The sequence below is a fragment of the Alosa alosa genome, chromosome 8, assembly GCF_017589495.1.
Source record: "Alosa alosa isolate M-15738 ecotype Scorff River chromosome 8, AALO_Geno_1.1, whole genome shotgun sequence".
Taxonomy (NCBI): domain Eukaryota; kingdom Metazoa; phylum Chordata; class Actinopteri; order Clupeiformes; family Clupeidae; genus Alosa; species Alosa alosa.
Window position 1 is genome coordinate 31,463,207 of NC_063196.1, and position 16,852 is coordinate 31,480,058.

General features: G+C 43.4%; 1 protein-coding gene across 1 annotated transcript in view; it reads left to right on the top strand.

Moving 5' to 3' along the window:
- Positions 1-16,852, top strand: part of senp6a (SUMO specific peptidase 6a) — a 30,019-nt gene that overhangs the window by 8,259 nt on the left and 4,908 nt on the right. Inside the window, exons 8-20 of the mRNA XM_048249716.1 lie at positions 2,300-2,394; positions 3,530-3,998; positions 7,074-7,318; positions 9,776-9,913; positions 10,230-10,263; positions 10,607-10,795; positions 11,268-11,464; positions 11,991-12,111; positions 12,196-12,238; positions 12,798-12,914; positions 13,155-13,277; positions 13,480-13,572; positions 14,007-14,338. Coding sequence (XP_048105673.1) covers positions 2,300-2,394; positions 3,530-3,998; positions 7,074-7,318; positions 9,776-9,913; positions 10,230-10,263; positions 10,607-10,795; positions 11,268-11,464; positions 11,991-12,111; positions 12,196-12,238; positions 12,798-12,914; positions 13,155-13,277; positions 13,480-13,572; positions 14,007-14,338 — 2,196 coding nt within the window. The remainder of the gene's footprint in view (positions 1-2,299; positions 2,395-3,529; positions 3,999-7,073; positions 7,319-9,775; positions 9,914-10,229; positions 10,264-10,606; positions 10,796-11,267; positions 11,465-11,990; positions 12,112-12,195; positions 12,239-12,797; positions 12,915-13,154; positions 13,278-13,479; positions 13,573-14,006; positions 14,339-16,852) is intronic.

Genomic DNA, 16,852 nt, shown 5'->3' on the forward strand with positions numbered 1-16,852 from the left:
CGCGCGTGTGCACGCGTGAATAGGCATGAAAGGCCACTAATGCATGTGCTCAAGAGCTGGGTGCATGTGTAAGAGAGGATATATGTATGGGTGTGTTTCTGTCAGTAAATGTGTGCAGGGATATTTGTGAGCGCACATCGTCCCAACGGGTGGCTGGTGTGTGTGAGTGCGTGTGGTGTGTGTGAGCGGAGTGCATGGCTGCAGATTTGGGCTGAGCCCTGCAACTGTGTGTGCCAGAGGGAGATTGCAGGCGGCTCGGATTAATCCTCCCCGCGCTTGCGAGAGCAAGGAGCAGCATGCAGGAGACAGAGAGAAAGGCGGATGGGGGGGGGGGCGACCGACACACAGAGAGAAAGGGAGAGAAAAAGTGAGCAAGAATGATGGAGAGAGACGCAAACAGAGAGATAGGAAAGGGTAAGAAACAGACAGACAAAGAAAAGGGGTTAGAGAGAGAGAAAGAGGTTGAGATGCAGATACTGAAATTAAAAAAAAAAAAAAAAATGGACATACAGTACATAGAGGATGAGTGTCAGTGAAAGAGAGAACGTGGGTATGGGGGACAAATAAAGGGAGGACAAGTATGAAAGGAGGGAATGAAAGAAAGAAAGAGGGGGAGAAAAGAAAAGGGAGGGATAGAGAGATAAAAGACTGACTGAGTAGGGACCGCGGGCGACGGATGGCAGGCGCACCCCTCTGTGTCAGAAGCTGGCAGGGAGCTGTGCCGTTGTTCAGCCAGGCAAATTGTGACTGGAATACCGGGAATCATAATAATACATTGTGCTTGAAGGTGACCTTGTGTTCGTGCAGACATAGGAGTGAGCTGGACATCACAGGGGGTCCTCTCATTTGCTGCTGGCATTTAGTTCAGCTCAAGTGAGTTTTTAGTGTCGGCAGTGAGACAGCACAGAAAATGAAAATCCTTTCGCCCTACAGTTCACTCCAACATGTAGATTTATAAATATGCCATGAACATGTAAATGATGCAGTTACCTTATAAATATCTAGGCTAATGTTTTATATATATATATATTTTCAAATTTAGTGTCTAATTTCACCTTTTCAGCAATATCTTAACGCCCTACAGTTTATCTTGATGGTTATCTTCTTGATTTTGGGGATATTTTGCTATGAGATGTGTCAGCCAGCCAGACTAAATATTGCACGCCCATTTTGTTAAAAAAAAAAAAAAAAATCAATGAATGTTTAAATGTGTTCCATTCAGTTTGGGCTTTTTATCCGCCCTCTCAGATGTCTGAGGATCATATTACTGCCGTCTGCCTTTCTTTCATTCAGTCTGTTTTCATCTACTGGGAAGCAAAATGCAGGAAAGCCACATCTTCCAACATGTCCATTTAGCTCCGCGGGTAGATAGCACAGAGAAAGACGTATACATGTTTACAGATGCTGGCCTCTGAAGTGTCTCTTGTTGTGTCTGTTGGTGTGGTTATGCAATAACTGAACTCCTGACCATATGCTGGGAAACGTTGTTGTATCATTGATTCAGTCAGACTCAAAATAAACGGGTGTGGGAGAGGTTAGGGGGAAAAGCACATGTGAATGGGTACAGTACTGTGTGTGTGTGTGTGTGTGTGCGTTAGGGGTGACACGATTCTCCAAATCCTCGATTCAATTGAATTTTCGATTTTAAAGTCATGATTAAATTTTTTAAAAATATTACTATTAATGCGTTATTTATGTTGTTTACTTTTTGTGGCCTTTTCCTACTCTGTTTCGCAGGCTTTTATCTTAAAACCGTGGCTACATCGTCGATTCTACCTTTTGAGTTCGAAGTTCAAGATTGAGATCGATCAATTTCGACTTAAAATTGAAATTGTGACACCCTGAGTGTGTGTGTGTGTGAGTGTGTGTGAGAGAGTGGAGTAGAGACAGGAAGACGGAAAGAGACGAAGGATGTTTTCGTATTTGAGAGTGTGGTAAGGTAGTAGTGCATATGTGTGTCAAATCTCAGTTATGCGGTTGGAGGTTTAAGTAAAGTGACATATTTCCTGAGAGAGCGTTTAAATCTCTTGACATAAGTAGAGGACTCCTACTGTCAGTTGTTATAAGTGAGATGTGAGCTCATGAAATTCAAAAAGACAGTGTATATTTTATCAGCCCACGGTACGTCATTTTATCATTAATCTTTTAATGTCATTGGATTTTAATGTCATTGTGAGCAAAGACTTAATTGGTTAGAAAGACCTGGTTGATGTCTTTTTGGTAAGGTGTCAGTCTTATCATGCGCCCAGTACACGAATAACAGGCATATATGTGTTTCTTCTGTTTGTGTGTCTCCTAGATACGGATGACATCAGCATTAAGAGGCGTGTTCAGCATAAGAGGAGGCCGGTGCATGACCCCATGGTCAGCTTCTCTCCAGCACACACAGTAGAGGTATCAGACTGCACCACATAAACCCCCTCGCACTCTGCCACCGGTCTGCGTATCTGTATTTAGTACACATGGATTCTGTGAAGGGAATTTCTATTGTGATGAAGACACCAGATATGAATTTAGAGATAAAAAATAATTGATTATAATAAGTAAATACATAAATAAATCACTTCTTGCTCCCTATAGTAATTTTCTTCCGTAAGGGCAGAATGCACAGAGGCTGAAAAGTGCGTTGTTGTGCTCTTTTTTTTTTTTACTTAAGCGCATGGGAGAATATGGCCCTAAATGACTAATTATTCATGCAAATCTTCAATATTATTATTATGAGACTGAAGAAACTACTTCTATAGCTCTTTCAAACTAAAACGGCCCCCCATCATTACTATGGCATAAGCTCACTCACTGCCCCCCTGCCTGGCCTGCATATCTACATTTCTTACACATAGCTTCTGTGATGGCAATTTGGTTGTAACGCTGGCCACCAGAAATCATTTTTTGAGATGAAGATAAATAATTGTTTAAGTAAATTGGATTTCTTTCTATGCATATCATCAAATGTATTACAAGGCTGAAGAAACTGGAGTAGTCTTGTTGCTCGTTCCAAGTGGAGGGGATACCTCACTGCTCTCTGGCATTAGCTTATGATACTATGTAACAGTGCTCGATTAACACGTCAGCTTTCCTGTGAGGTCTAGCATGTCAAACTGTGAGGGAAAGCTGTAGGCTTCTCATTACAGCTACTGTGTTATGACATTTGCTAATAATGTGAGAACTGGTTGCAGGAAGTGGTAAAGAGTTAAACTGTCGCGCTCCTTGGGGTGTGCTAATTATTTAATGTGTTAAAAGTGCACTAGACTCGCAAGTGATCTTACACTTTGCTTCCCTGCAATCTGGTCTGGTGTTGATGGTGTCATTGTAGGTCAGACTCTGTGTTGCTCGTAGTAAAATGGATGCATTCTTTTATTTATTTTTTTTAAATTATACCAGCAATAAATTCTGGCCAAATCCATGTAAAATATGTTGAATAGTTGAACGGTGTACAGATACAAATATGACTGAGTAACATATCTCTCGTGCTCGTATGGTATGTGCTCTTTCTCCACCTCTCTCTCTGTCTGCTCGTCTCTCTCTGCAGCCCGTCCTTCAGCCTCATGAGTACTTCTCTGTGTGTGGGAAGTGTGGCAAACGCAGCGAGGACCACACCAAGTGCCAGAACTGTGGTATTGCTCTTCCAGCCGAGTCGCTCCCCCCACACCACCAGCACTCGTCCCAGGCGAACCCCACCCTCTCCCCCCACGCCAGACCCCCCATCCGCTCCACTCAGCCCTCCCCCGCCCTCTCGAGCAGCTCGAATAGCGGCCTGACGCTCGGCAACAAGAACTTCTATGGCGCGGCCGCCGGCGGCCTGCACTCGTCTCACGTGGACGTGGTCATGAACCCGCCCGCCCGCATTACCCGCGGTAACCTGCTGATGCCGCACAGCGGCGGTCGGACGTGCATGGGGCTGGCGGGGAGTACTGCGGCAGCTTCGACATCGTACCAGGCCAAAATCTCAAACTGCAAGAGGCATTCGCTCTCCAAGGCCCATGAACTCAACGACCCTAGTGAGTAGTTGGTGTTCAACAAACACATTTCTATATTCTAAATTCCACTCGTAAGATAGAATTTAGAATCCTTTCTACACTCTTGATAAATGAGGACTTTGGTGTTTTTATACTAAGGATAACATTTCAGAGTGAAAATTCACCTTCTAGTCTGTGTGGCAGCAGAATACATCCTGTTATGCCCAAATGATCAACTCTGCATACTTGTTGATGCATACCGGTACTTTCCTTCGTACTTTGTGACCCCCTGTCACCCTGACCTACTTGGGGCTTGATGCACACATTGTAGACTTGTTTTGTTGTTAACAAAGAATGAAGCTGGACAAAGCAGACACATGTGACTAGAGCGACTGACCATTATGCGGTTCTAAAGAGAACACTGGGGGACACAGAGAAAAAGACCAGTGTGAGTCAAATGATCCCAGCAATTTGTATCATAAATGAAATCAGTAATTTTGTGGGGTTTTTTTCAACTCAACTTCATGCATCAGCCTGTATGTGTTATGGCATTGGAACAAACAGATGGATGGATATTAGTAAATGGGGATGGTCAGTGCCTGACAATTTCTCATGCAGTCAGTTCTCCTTATCTAGAAAATGACCTTGGTGTAGTTTCTCCAGTGCTGCTGCTGCCCAAACTAGGACAGAATTCAGACACAAAACACGTCATGTTGATAAGATCCCTGTTGCCAGGCTGCACCACAGAGCAGAATGCAAAGTTGTGTGTGAACCTGTGTCCCTGAAAAGGAGAGAAATGGCCCTTACTCAAACAGCTCATCTGTCGATTACAGCCTCTGAAACACCTCGATTAGCAATTGGCAACGGCCCTCCTGTGGGAGTTACTGAAATCAAAGATGTTCCAGACCCTAATGAAGCCCCTCATCTCCGTACTGGTGTCAAATATTTGCACAGTGCAAGCAAACAGGCTGTGAAAATGTTCAGGAGGGTGCAGGGAAAGTCTTGAAACTATGCGACCGCAGAAACCACAGGCACCTGCGCGGAAATTAGAAGGAGGAACCAGAGCGACGGGTACACCACAGTGGTACGGCTGGCTCGTCCTGGTCTGACGTAGGGGCTCAGAAAAGCCTGCTTGTGTCTTTACACCAACTAGCCTAATGCTGATTTAGATCAACTGAGTCTGGCAGTGTAGACTAGAGAGTGTGAGGTTAGAAAAATAAAAACACTGCAATACTGCATACCTCCTCCTTCTTCCATAATTCAACTGCTACTAATAGTTCAAGTACATGACTGAATGTCTGTTTCACCATATCATAGATCACAAAACAGTTGCGTATTCTAGTTGGTGGCCTTTTCAGTTGTCTGAAAAGTTGTGGGTTCAATTCCTGGCTTCCACCGTTGCTCCCTTGAGCAAGGCTCAACACCAAGTTGCTCCAGGCACGCTGGCCCTTGTAATATAATTGACATTATGTAAGTCACTTTGGATAAAAGTGCCTGCTAAATGAATAAACGTAAACTGCAGATTTTGTTCATGATTCATAATCGGGTTTAGCCAAGGCTAGACGCTAGAGAGAGAGTGGCCGTGGAACATAAATAAAACTTTACTGGAACGTAAATAGAACTAATAGATAACGTAAATAGAACTAATAGATAACGTAAATAGAACTAATAGATAACGTAAATAGATGCTGTAAGCATTGCATTTTCCAGCAGATAAGCACGTCAGCTGCACTAAGTACCCAAGACGATAGAATTGTCTAAGTTGTCTAAAGTAAATGCATAATTGCATAATTCTGAAGCTCACCTTGGAGTTAGCCATGTTAATATAGCAGTGTAACCGATTCTCTCATATGATCACTCTAGGCAGAGAGAGAAGAGAATTATTAGATTCTTACTAATTATTCTGTTGATTAGATAGGGTAATGTGAGCCCGTTTTGTTTCATTTAATTTTGAAGCATTTATTTATCTGTTTAAATCAATCCTGTACAGTAGAATTGCCACTTTGTGAGGTGTGAAGTACAAGCTATACTCTCTGTGGTTCAACAGTCCAGGTTGGAACACCCTAGAAAATATTACAAAAGCATTCAAAGCTATTGCTAACAGTATTGCTAAAAGACAACCATTAGGATTACGACTGGGTATCACCACTGATTTCCTGAACAAATTCAAAAACGTGGCCATTAAATAGCCTTAATTGCTGAAATGGCTTTAAATCAAACAAACAAACAAACAAAAATCAATTCAATCAATTCAAGAAGCAATTCAGTTCCGATTCACAAGCCCCCAGTTCAATTTGATATCCAACTCAATTTGTTTTTCGATTCAATATTATTCTGTTAGGTATATTTCAGTTACAATACCAATTTTGCTTGGATATGATTGAGATTCTCAGAGAAGTAATGTGTACATTGTACGAAGAACCCTCTGTGATGCAATATTCAAAAATATGCGTGATGTTTCTTGAAGTACTCATGGTATATACCCTGTTGTACTGGACTAGATATTTAGTGGTTCTACTCAATGATGAATGGCTCCAGATTCAGCAGTTCTGCTCAGATTATTGACATTATGCTGACAATGCATGCAATGCATCTCTAGCACACTTCATCATGAGGTAGTTAGCCAGCCAGTTTATAGGCATGTCTTTGCATTAGGACTGAATATCCATTTAAAGGAGAATTCCGACAATTTCTCACATAGATCTCGGTTTCTCTAATGGTCACTGAGTTTATGTTCATGCTCCCAGAGTGGCTTCTCTAGCTGTTGGCTGCAGCAACTCGACCTAGGTAGCACCGTTTGTTTGTTTTTTTTTGTTGTTTTTTTTTCTCTCTTCGTACCGACGATTCTCTGTGACCTTGAGAAACAGAAATCTATGTGAAAAATGGCCGGAATTCTCTTTTAAGTAAGCCCAGGATTAAATATCTCATACAAATAACCCCTTATAGAAGGTCCACAATTTTCAAGACTGTTTGGTCTCATTTAATCCACCGTTACCTGTCTCCAATAAAAAAAATGAACGGAACAGAGAGCTATGCTTTGGTTGCATGTGTTTTAGCCATTAGAAATAAGTTTTTTGCTCATTATAATTAAACATACCCAAATATTTCCTCATACAGTTGTGCTGTCCAGTGACGAAGAGGAGGAGGCTGACAATGCCAGCACGGGTAGCGTCAACCGATTGGACAGTGTGTCTCCACGGCCTGCGGACTCTGCCCACTCCTCTCCGGCGCCCTCGGGGGGCAAGGTCGAGGCAGCGGTAAAGGGGCCGGCAGAGCAGCAAGACGAGCTCACAGCTGACTACTTCACTGAGATCACAGAACCGCGCCTCGTGATACCCAGGAAACCGCGCATGAAAGATGCGGTAAGACAACTCATCTGAAGTGCGATGTTTGAATGGAGCAATAGCTTTTGAAATATTTTGTAGAGTGTTCTACTCTTCACTTCTTCCGTTCATGAGTGCAGCCAGCTTGCTTCTCTTGCAGCTGGCAACTTGTTAATATTTGAAGTTTAGAGCTTTGAAGATGTGTCAGTCTCCTCAGTTGAACGTGATTCTGGGCTTAAACCAGCCAACTACTTGGCTCTACGCAGAAGGGATTCATGTCCCTTTTCCTTAAAGGTGCTCTAAGCGATGCTGGGTAACGTCACTTCTGTTGACGTTCAAACAAAACAGAGAGCTAGCTCGCCACTTCCTCCCCCTCCCTCCCGTGTAATTGAAACTCTCCTAAACGAGCATCTTGTCTCTGATTTGCTGGAACAGTTTGTTATGTTTTTATGGGCTAGGTTTGCCCAGGTTGTTTTTGTTGCCGTTTTTGGAGCCTTTTGAGCGTTTTTTTACATTGTATTCAGGACACAGGCAGCTAGCTGATGGTGAGGTGATGTTTGCTGTAAGTGACAAAAAAGGTTTGTTTGTGCTCTAAGTGTGGCATTGCTTAAAACACCTTTAACAAAGCCTGAGGAAAAAAAATCATGGGAGGGACCAAGTCTAACAAGCATAACAAATGCTTTGAGTGGGTAAGATCATGACTCATGATAAACCATGATGATGACCATTATCATTGCGGTCATCCAGTCCTGTGACCTATTTCAGACCTATTTCAAAAGCTTTTAGCCTACATCTTTCAGCTCAACTACTTGTATAATAGTGAAAGAGAGCACACGATTGTTAGTAATGTTGGTGGTTGTGTGAAGCCATCAGACTTGGTTTGTGTGGCCAGTTAGACTAATGGGCCTGACGTCTGAGTTTGTGGCCAGTTAGACTAATGGGCCTGACATTCCATTATGGTAAGAAAGAGTTTGCAGGGGTGCTTTCAAAAATGATTTGATTTCTATCAAGACTGCTACAATATTTATCAGAGTAGGGCCTCAGTGTAATCAACATCAGATACTGATGGTGTATAATATGTGCATTTGATTCAAACAGAATGAGTCTGATTGTGAATGTGAAATGTTCTGAAGTGAATTTACTACTGGCGTACTGATGCCATCAGTTTCACAGTAGCTTGCACAAAATACAGTTATATGACATGACTGACCTTTTGATTGTACACCTGAAAATATAACCGTAAAAGGAATATGAAAACAAGCATACAGTTTTGTTATTTTGTAGCACTTTTCTGTGCTGCAAGGAGTCTTAAATAGACAAGTATTTGTCATTTGAAAGCTTTACTTGTTTGCACTTTGTCTGTTCTGACTCCTTATTCTTCTCTTTGAGTACTCTGTACTTACTAACATGCTTCCTGTACTAATATTTTTATTGAATATCTTGATAAAATTGTTTCCTGAAAGAAATAGATTTTTTTTTTACATGTTACATAGATGGTTCTGCTCCTGTACTAGAAGATAATCTTAGCTTTATTATGGCTAGTAAGATGTTATTGTTAACATGATTACAAAATACAGATGCATCTGTTCTGGTGTCCCCCTTTTTTAAGGTTTTTGTTGTTTTTCATCTTAACATTCAAGGGCACCTATTTAATGTACAGACTAGTGGACTTTAGCCCGCACATCTCACACATACTGAGTACATTGTTAAAGGTGAAGCAGATACTCGTTTAACAAATATAAGCTACCACACCATTAGTACAAGAAAACTGCTCCTCTTTCGTGAGCAATTGTCCTGCTCGTGACTGGACAACAGCATCAGGCCCTGCCTTGCACGCTCCGCTGCTGGATGAAAGCATCTGCGGGGGGAAAGGGCCACTCGAGCTCCCTTTGGCAGCTGCATGCTCCACTGATGAAGGCTCCTATTTTATGCGCACAGGAGGCAGTCTGTCAGTGCGCGTCCCCCTGAGTGAGCGAGGTAGGCACTAAACCGTGGCGCTTCGGAACGCGCTCTAATGGGAGATGCGGCACGGAGCTCTAAAAATTGCATCAGCGTGAGCAATGCCGCGCGTTTCCTGCTGGCAGACAGCGACGACAATGGTGGAATTAGAATGCACCGGGGCTGATGGGACTGGCTGTTTCCCAGCCGGTTTGAAAAGCCACCTCAAGGAAGGGCGTTCGGTTAAAAAAAAAAAAAAAGAGAAAGAAGAGAAAGAAGAAAAAAAAGCCGCTAATGGTTCTCTTGGCAACCGGGTGGTTTTTCACATCTGTTAGTTGGAATGTTGACAGATTTTTGTGTGTGTGGGGTTGTTGAATCAAGGGCATTCATTTTTGAAACATTATTGGGAATAACTGGAAATCATCACAAATTTTTTGATTGAATTCCAAAAGACAATGGTGAAGAAGTTTTCTTGATGTATATACAAACCTCACTGTAATTGTGCTAAGACCCTTTTTTTTTTAAATGACTTAAAACACATCTTTTCCCTTCCTGCAGTATGGAAACGCGGTGTGCGAAGACCACTGTACCCCAAAGAGGCGTAAAATCACTGCTCCCAAGCTAGAGAGCATCATCCTGGAGTGTCGCAGTGTCAGAATAGGGACCCTGCGACGGATGGTCACCAAGCCTGTCATTGTGAGTTTCATCTCCTGTCCTCTAGTCTAGCACAAAACACCTCCGACTGTCCGTTTCCCTGCTGCTGCATCAGAGCTGTTTGGATAGTCGTGTGATGGTCAAGACGAAGTCACTGGTTACATTAAACATGTAGGCTTAAGCAATAGTTGATATTCACATTTAATATTGAGTTAGTGTTATAGGAGCCAGTCACATAATTGCAATTGATGAAGTGTTGTCGTGAATGGTATTTTGCATTCGAGCCATGTAACATTTGCAAATATCTGTCTGTCGTACTACGCAATTAATAATATGCTTCTTCTTTATTGTCTTCCAGTTCTCATCAGAATACATTCAGCTTGAAACTGAAAGTAAGTGCTATTTTATTTTTTGTATTTTATTCATAATCTTTATTTGTACAATGTTGCCTTGTTTCTTAAAGCAGCACTAAGGAAGATTTGCTCTCTGGGTCCCCCTAATAAGTGCAATAATAAACAAACTGAATATGCGTCTTTTGCAACAAAATATGACCATATTAAAATAACATATATTTATTGACCAATAGATTGACACATAGAATTAAAGATATGTCACAAGACATCCTCCATAAATTTGTGTGTGTGCCAGGTCAAGAAATAATGTACACACCTGTATGTGTGCATTTATATGTACATCTCCAAAATGTTAATGTGTGTGTGTGTGTGCGCGCAACAGGTCGTGAGGTGGACATTATGGAGAAGGTGCGTCTGCGGGCGTCGGAGCTGACCAGCTGTGAGTGGTGCAACGTGCGGAAGCTGCCGGTGCTCTTCTTCCAGACCAGCGCGGCGGAGTGTCAGCGGCTACGCCAGCAGCTTCACATGTCGCAGGAGAGCGGTGGCCTGTGGTACGACTGCAGCGGCAACAGTGAGTACGGCGCCCCCACACGCCCGCACCACCTGATGCAGTAATAACCATGAACCATGCAAAGCCATCAATATCAGGATGGGTCACAATAATCCAGTTATTGCACCACTTTACAGTAATTTGAACGTGACTGCAGTACCAGTTTTGGCCACAATCTTACATATGGTTCCTTCAATTTGTCTGTGTGTGGGAACTCAAATTTCAAACATGGTCCGAACACAATATAGCCATACTGTTCATTCCTGTTTAAGAGTGGATTCGGTACATTGGGCACTTTCTGTATTGAATCTAACGTCCTGTACCTAAACAGGTCAGTAAGAACATGTGTACCTCTACACCCCTAGTATTCGATTCTGAAATACTTGGTCTTTTTGCTTGTTATTTTCAGTGTCTTTTCAAAGCCTGACCTGGCTGCCTTTTTGTACAACTTTTAGCGCTCTTAGCACCTGTATCCTCCTTCTCTTCTGACCAGATCTGGACGAAAAGTACATAGTGCTCATCTTCGAGAACGGACTCTCCATGCATGAGCAGATGATTCTAGAGGAGATCTTGGTAGAGATTGGGCGCACCAATGCCCTCACCGAGTTCCCTTCCAAGCTGACCTTCGCGGAAGCCAACGTAAGACTGGTGCAGTACAACAAGGCCGCCAAGGAAAAGGAGAAAGTCAAGGTAGAGCACTCTTGATACTTGCTAGCAAACAAGGAAAAGGAGAAAGTCAAGGTAGAGCACTCTTGATACTTGCTAGCAAACAAGGAAAAGGAGAAAGTCAAGGTAGAGCACTCTTGATACTTGCTAGCAAACAGCAAGTTGTGTTAGAGTATCAGTAAAGCAACATTAGAAATGTTTTGGAATTAGAAGGAATTGGAAGCAATACAATGGATGTGAAGAGCTTCTATTCTGCACACAACCTATTTCACTGGCAACTTCATTAATTGCACACGGGATGGTCTAAATGGTTTAAAAAACATATGGATGTAAATGTTTACAATACGAACTTGCAGAAAGATATATTGTAAGATGCAGGTTGTAGTATTGAAAATTGAAAATGGACTCTTTGGAATCTTTTAGTGTTAATCATGTTGCAGTCACTCTATTGCACAGATATTCATTGATGTGCCTGTGTGTGTGTGTGTGTGTGTGTGTGTGTGTGTGTGTGTGTGTGTGTGTGTTTAATGTTCACCTTGACTTTCTGCAGGTGCAGGAGAACACACAGAAAAGCACAGCAGCCACAGCCTCAGCAACAGCTACGTCCAGCCCAACCCCCACCACCCCCACCACCAGCCCAACCCCCACTAACACCTCCACCTCCAGCCCAGGTCCCCTCCTCAGCCTCCTCTGGCCCCCCCCCGGGATCCTAGATGTCCACCCAGCCTCCCTCCTGCCGAGGACGGGGGACTAAGACGATATGGAGCTGCAGCCTACATTCACTGGCCCTGTAGTAAAGTAAGGAAAACCAGGGAGAGGGAGAGAGGGAGAGAAGAGTGACTTGTAATCCCCCGTAGCTTTAAGCGAAGTTACTGTACTGTAGGATGTTTGCTGTACAACACACTTGTGAAAATGTTACTCGGAGGATCCTTAGTCAAGCATGACATGGCATTAAGTTAGATACACATACCTGTGTGATTATAAGTCTGAAGAAGTCATAAAGAAGGCTGTGTTTAAGGTTATGTTTAATTTTGGGTCTGGTGGCCTTTTTCTGTTGAGTAATCCAGCTCAAGTTTTTTGCCTTAGTGCCATCAGCAGTACAAACATAGTAGATAAATGTCTAAGTACTTTAGTTTAGGGTCATGCGTAAGCCTGTGTAGCCACCTGTTAACTCAGTGACTGAGTGAGAGGTTATTTGTGGCTTTAGGCTTTTTTATTTGGTGATTAGGGTCGTTTTCTCCTCCGCCCAGCGTTTGAAAGGCAGGTGTGTTTACTGCACACTGTCCTGCTTGTTATGGCCCCAGCTGCACGGCTGTTTTCGCCTCCCGGTCAGGCCTGTGGTATTTGTGTCCCGCAGGCTCATGGTGTACCCCCCTCCCCCGGCCAAGGGAGGAATATCCGTGACCAATGAAGACCTCCACTGCCTCAACGATGGAGAATTCCTTAACGATGTCATCATCGACTTTTATTTAAAGTGAGTAAGGCTTTCTCACACCCTGGACAACCCAGTTTCTGTTCTTTCTGAAGCCGTCTGCCCTTATTTATGTTTTAGTGGCTTTTGTCTTCTGTTCTTTTAAAAGCCCACAGAGTATTCCACTCTAGAGCCTTACTTGATCTGCTGTCTAAAGTTTTTGTCACATTACCCGCATGTTTGCAAAGATTTTTTTTTTCTTCCAAAGCTTTGTGTCCATTCTCTCCTGACTTCCTTCCCCAGGTATTTGTTCTTGGAACGGTTGAAAAAGGAGGATGCAGGACGGAGCCATGTGTTCAGCTCTTTCTTCTACAAGCGGCTAAACCAGCGCGAGAGGAGGAATGTGTCGGACACGGCCAATCTCCCGTAAGTTGGCCCCCGGTGCGACCGACTCCCACCTCTCACCCACTCACTGGCCCCCTCCTGTTCTGCATGCCTGTAGGCTTGTGTCATGCTAAGCCGGATCTCTCTCTCTCTCTCTCTCTCTCTCTCTCTCTCTCTCTCTCTCTCTCTCTCTCTCTCTCTCTCTCTCTCTCTCTCTCTCGGGGTGCTGTTGGGTCTCATCCAGGATCCAGAAGAGAAAGCACAACCGGGTGAAGACCTGGACTCGCCACGTCGACCTCTTCCAGAAGGACTTCATTTTCGTCCCCATCAACGAGTCGTGAGTTGGGCCTTCTTCTCACCCTCTGCTGTCGTCTGTCCTTTCCCTCATTGTCTCGTTTGCACGTCCAGCTTGTCTCTTTCAGTGAGTCCACCCAGGCACTGTCTGTTATACACAGCTCAAGAGGAGATTGGAGGAGTGGTCATCTGTCACTGATTACATCTGTCCTTTAAAATCATGCTTTAGTCTCAAGGCTACTGGTGGGGAAATTCTTTGATGTCGAGTATCAGTTTGATCAGCAGACTAATGCGTTGATCAGCAGACTAATGCTCCAGAGATTCCCCTTTTCTCTTCTTCACCTTGTTCATCTTCTCACCTTGTCCAGTCTCCCACCTCTCTCTCTCTCTCTCTCTCTCTCTCTCTCTCTCTCTCTCTCTCTCTCTCTCTCTCTCTCTCTCTCTCCAGATTTTTACCTAGTCTCTGTCTCCCTCCAGGGCTCACTGGTACCTGGCTGTGATTTGTTTCCCTGGCCTAGAGGGCCCGAAGCTGGAGCCTAACCCCCTTTACCAGCCCCCTTCACAGGCTGTCAACAGGGTCAGCCCTGTGCTCGACCGGGAGCACCCTTCGTCGGTCCGGGAGGCGCCGACGTCCGCCCCCGCCGACCCCTCTCCGCCCCACAGCGGTGCCCCAGTGGCCTGCCCGCTCGGACCCGCCAACGCCGCCGGGCAGCAGCACAAGGCCGTGCCCGTGTGCCCACACCTGGCCCAGGAGACCGGCTGCGGCCACGGCATTAACGGCCAGCTCAAGGTCCAGCCACAGTACTCAGGTGAGACATCATAGTAGTAATAATAATAATAAGCTTTATTTGTATAGCACCTTTCATACACAGAATGCAGCTCAAAGTGCTTTACATTTGGAGCATGTAACACAATAATAGTCAGTCATTATCAATCACTTTCACTTTTGACATGGCGCCCAGATCATAACGTCAAAGGCAAAAGGCCAAAGTGTGGTAAAGTAGAATATCGGTGTAGAAGTGTGTGTGTGTGAATGGGTGAATGTGAGGCACAAAATTGGAAAGTGCGTTAGGGAAAAAAAGCGCTATACAAATGCAGTAAAATGAATTATATAGTGCATTTTCTAGCACAAAATGGCCACTCAAAGCGCTTCACACAGACATTTAGACAAGAACGACGTAAATAATGAGAAATGAATTCATGGGGCAATGGGGACTCCATTAGCAATGCAGAGCATGAACAGTTCAATTAGGGCCGTCTGTAGAGCTCAGATCTGAAGTTAGAGCAGTCTCTTTGTGCAGACGTGATCAAGGATTCAATTTAGTAGTCAGGTCCTGGTGATGAAGTACAGGAGGAGGATGCTCAGATCTGCTGAAATAACAAACAAATTTCAAAGTGAGAGAGATTGAAAGGGAGAATTGGGAGATGGCTTTAAAATAGCTTCGGGTCAGCTTCGAACCTGGGTCCCTGTGGGCACTTAGACCCAAATGTGGTATGGACACTGCAGCCAGTAGCGTCACTGCTCTCCCAACATATCTAAATAAAAAGACTTCTGAAATGTTCTTAGATAGATAGATACTTTATTGATCCCCAGGGGAAATTCAAGGTCTCAGTAGCATACAGACCACACACACACACATTCACTAACAGCAGAAAAAGTAATTAAAAGTATATAATATAAAAACATAACTAAGCAATAAGGACAGTAGAAGATAAAGAATATACTAAAATACAAATTATACTAACACTTAATCTAAATCAATTCTAAAAACAGTATCCACATAGTGGTGATTAATCAATCAAGAGGTGATTGCAATGACTGAGGCAGGGACTGAGCTGTGTGAGTGAGTGTCACGGTGATAGTGCAATGGTGATAGTGGTCATGGTGATAGTGCAAATGAGTAAGTCCAACAGATTACATATTTCTCATTTAGGTGTTAAATTTCTCTTTGGTGATCTACAAATTATCATACACCCCTTTATACACCTGGGGGGTCTATTGTGCAATGAACAGAAAGTGCACATTGGATAGTGAAATGTGCCCTGAGTGGATAGTGACATGTGGGAATTTATTTATTTATCAGGCATGAAAACCTGTCGGTGAAATTCGCCGTTTTGAATCCAAAATAGGGGACTTGCGTGGTTCGCGAAGATCCGATGAGAAAATATTGTGCGTGTGTGTGTGTGGGGGGTTTACAACTGAGTTTACAAATCACGCGCTTATGCGAACACATCTTGATGCGTTGTAAGACAAGAGCCAAATTAAAAACTTGTCTGATCCAGCAACGATTATGTGAATGCAGCCCCTATGCATTTAGCCTATTAAACAGTGGAAGCTAAATTTTGCCGCGGATGCAACACGAACAGAACGCTTGCGCTGGAATAGCCTCCCTGTCTGTGTGACTACAGATATATGCGTCTGAAATGTCAGCTGGAATGTGAGCCCGGCGAGGAGAGATGCTTATTGATGACACAGGTGGGCTAGTTGAAACTTTAAACTTCTGTCAGAAAAAGACGTTGAGATTGGTGTAGCAACGTAGCATAGGCTGTTAAAGTTAGCGATATTGGACAGAAATATAGACAACGGAGTTCATTTGATGAAGAATAAGCTATACGTGCAGTTTGAGCCATCTAGATCGACAAAAACTGAAGCAAATAGGCATACTTTATCAGTATAGCAAAGGCCAATGTGAATGACTAAATAGTTGAATTAAATACTCCTAAACTGGGCTGGTGCGTTTTGTCGAGTTCAGAGACAAAAGCAGTGTTTGCCATGGTAATGTCTTTTAAGAAACGTTCAGTGGCCTGATCAGTAGACATAGTCTGTGTCTACAGGGCTTGACATGTAATGTGAACACTGTTCACACAACTTTATTGGTTGGTTAAACACACTAGCACAATGCCACAATCTGTAAGTAGCCTAGGCTGCAGGTTAAAACATTTCAAACCAATTTTACAAATGAAAGCCTAGTCTACCCTACCCAAGTTTATTCATTACCTGGTTTGGTCCAACAAATATTCAGACTTATCTTATTCAGACTTATTCTAATAGTCTACTATGAAGTGTCCATTAGGCCTATGAAATCTTCAGAAATGTTTGATAACTTCAGGCACAAAGAAATAAAGAAAGAAAGAAAGAAAGAAAGAAAGAAAGAAAACTCATGTAGATTACTGAGGAGGAGAGGAGGGCCAGGCTTGCCAAACAGCGCAAGTAGGCCCCTTCACACTTAGGCCCAAGCCAAAAAGAATAAATAAAGGTATTTTTTTGTAAAAATTAGTCATTTTCTAGTTTGTTTTCTTTATAAATCTCTGGTTTTAGGCAA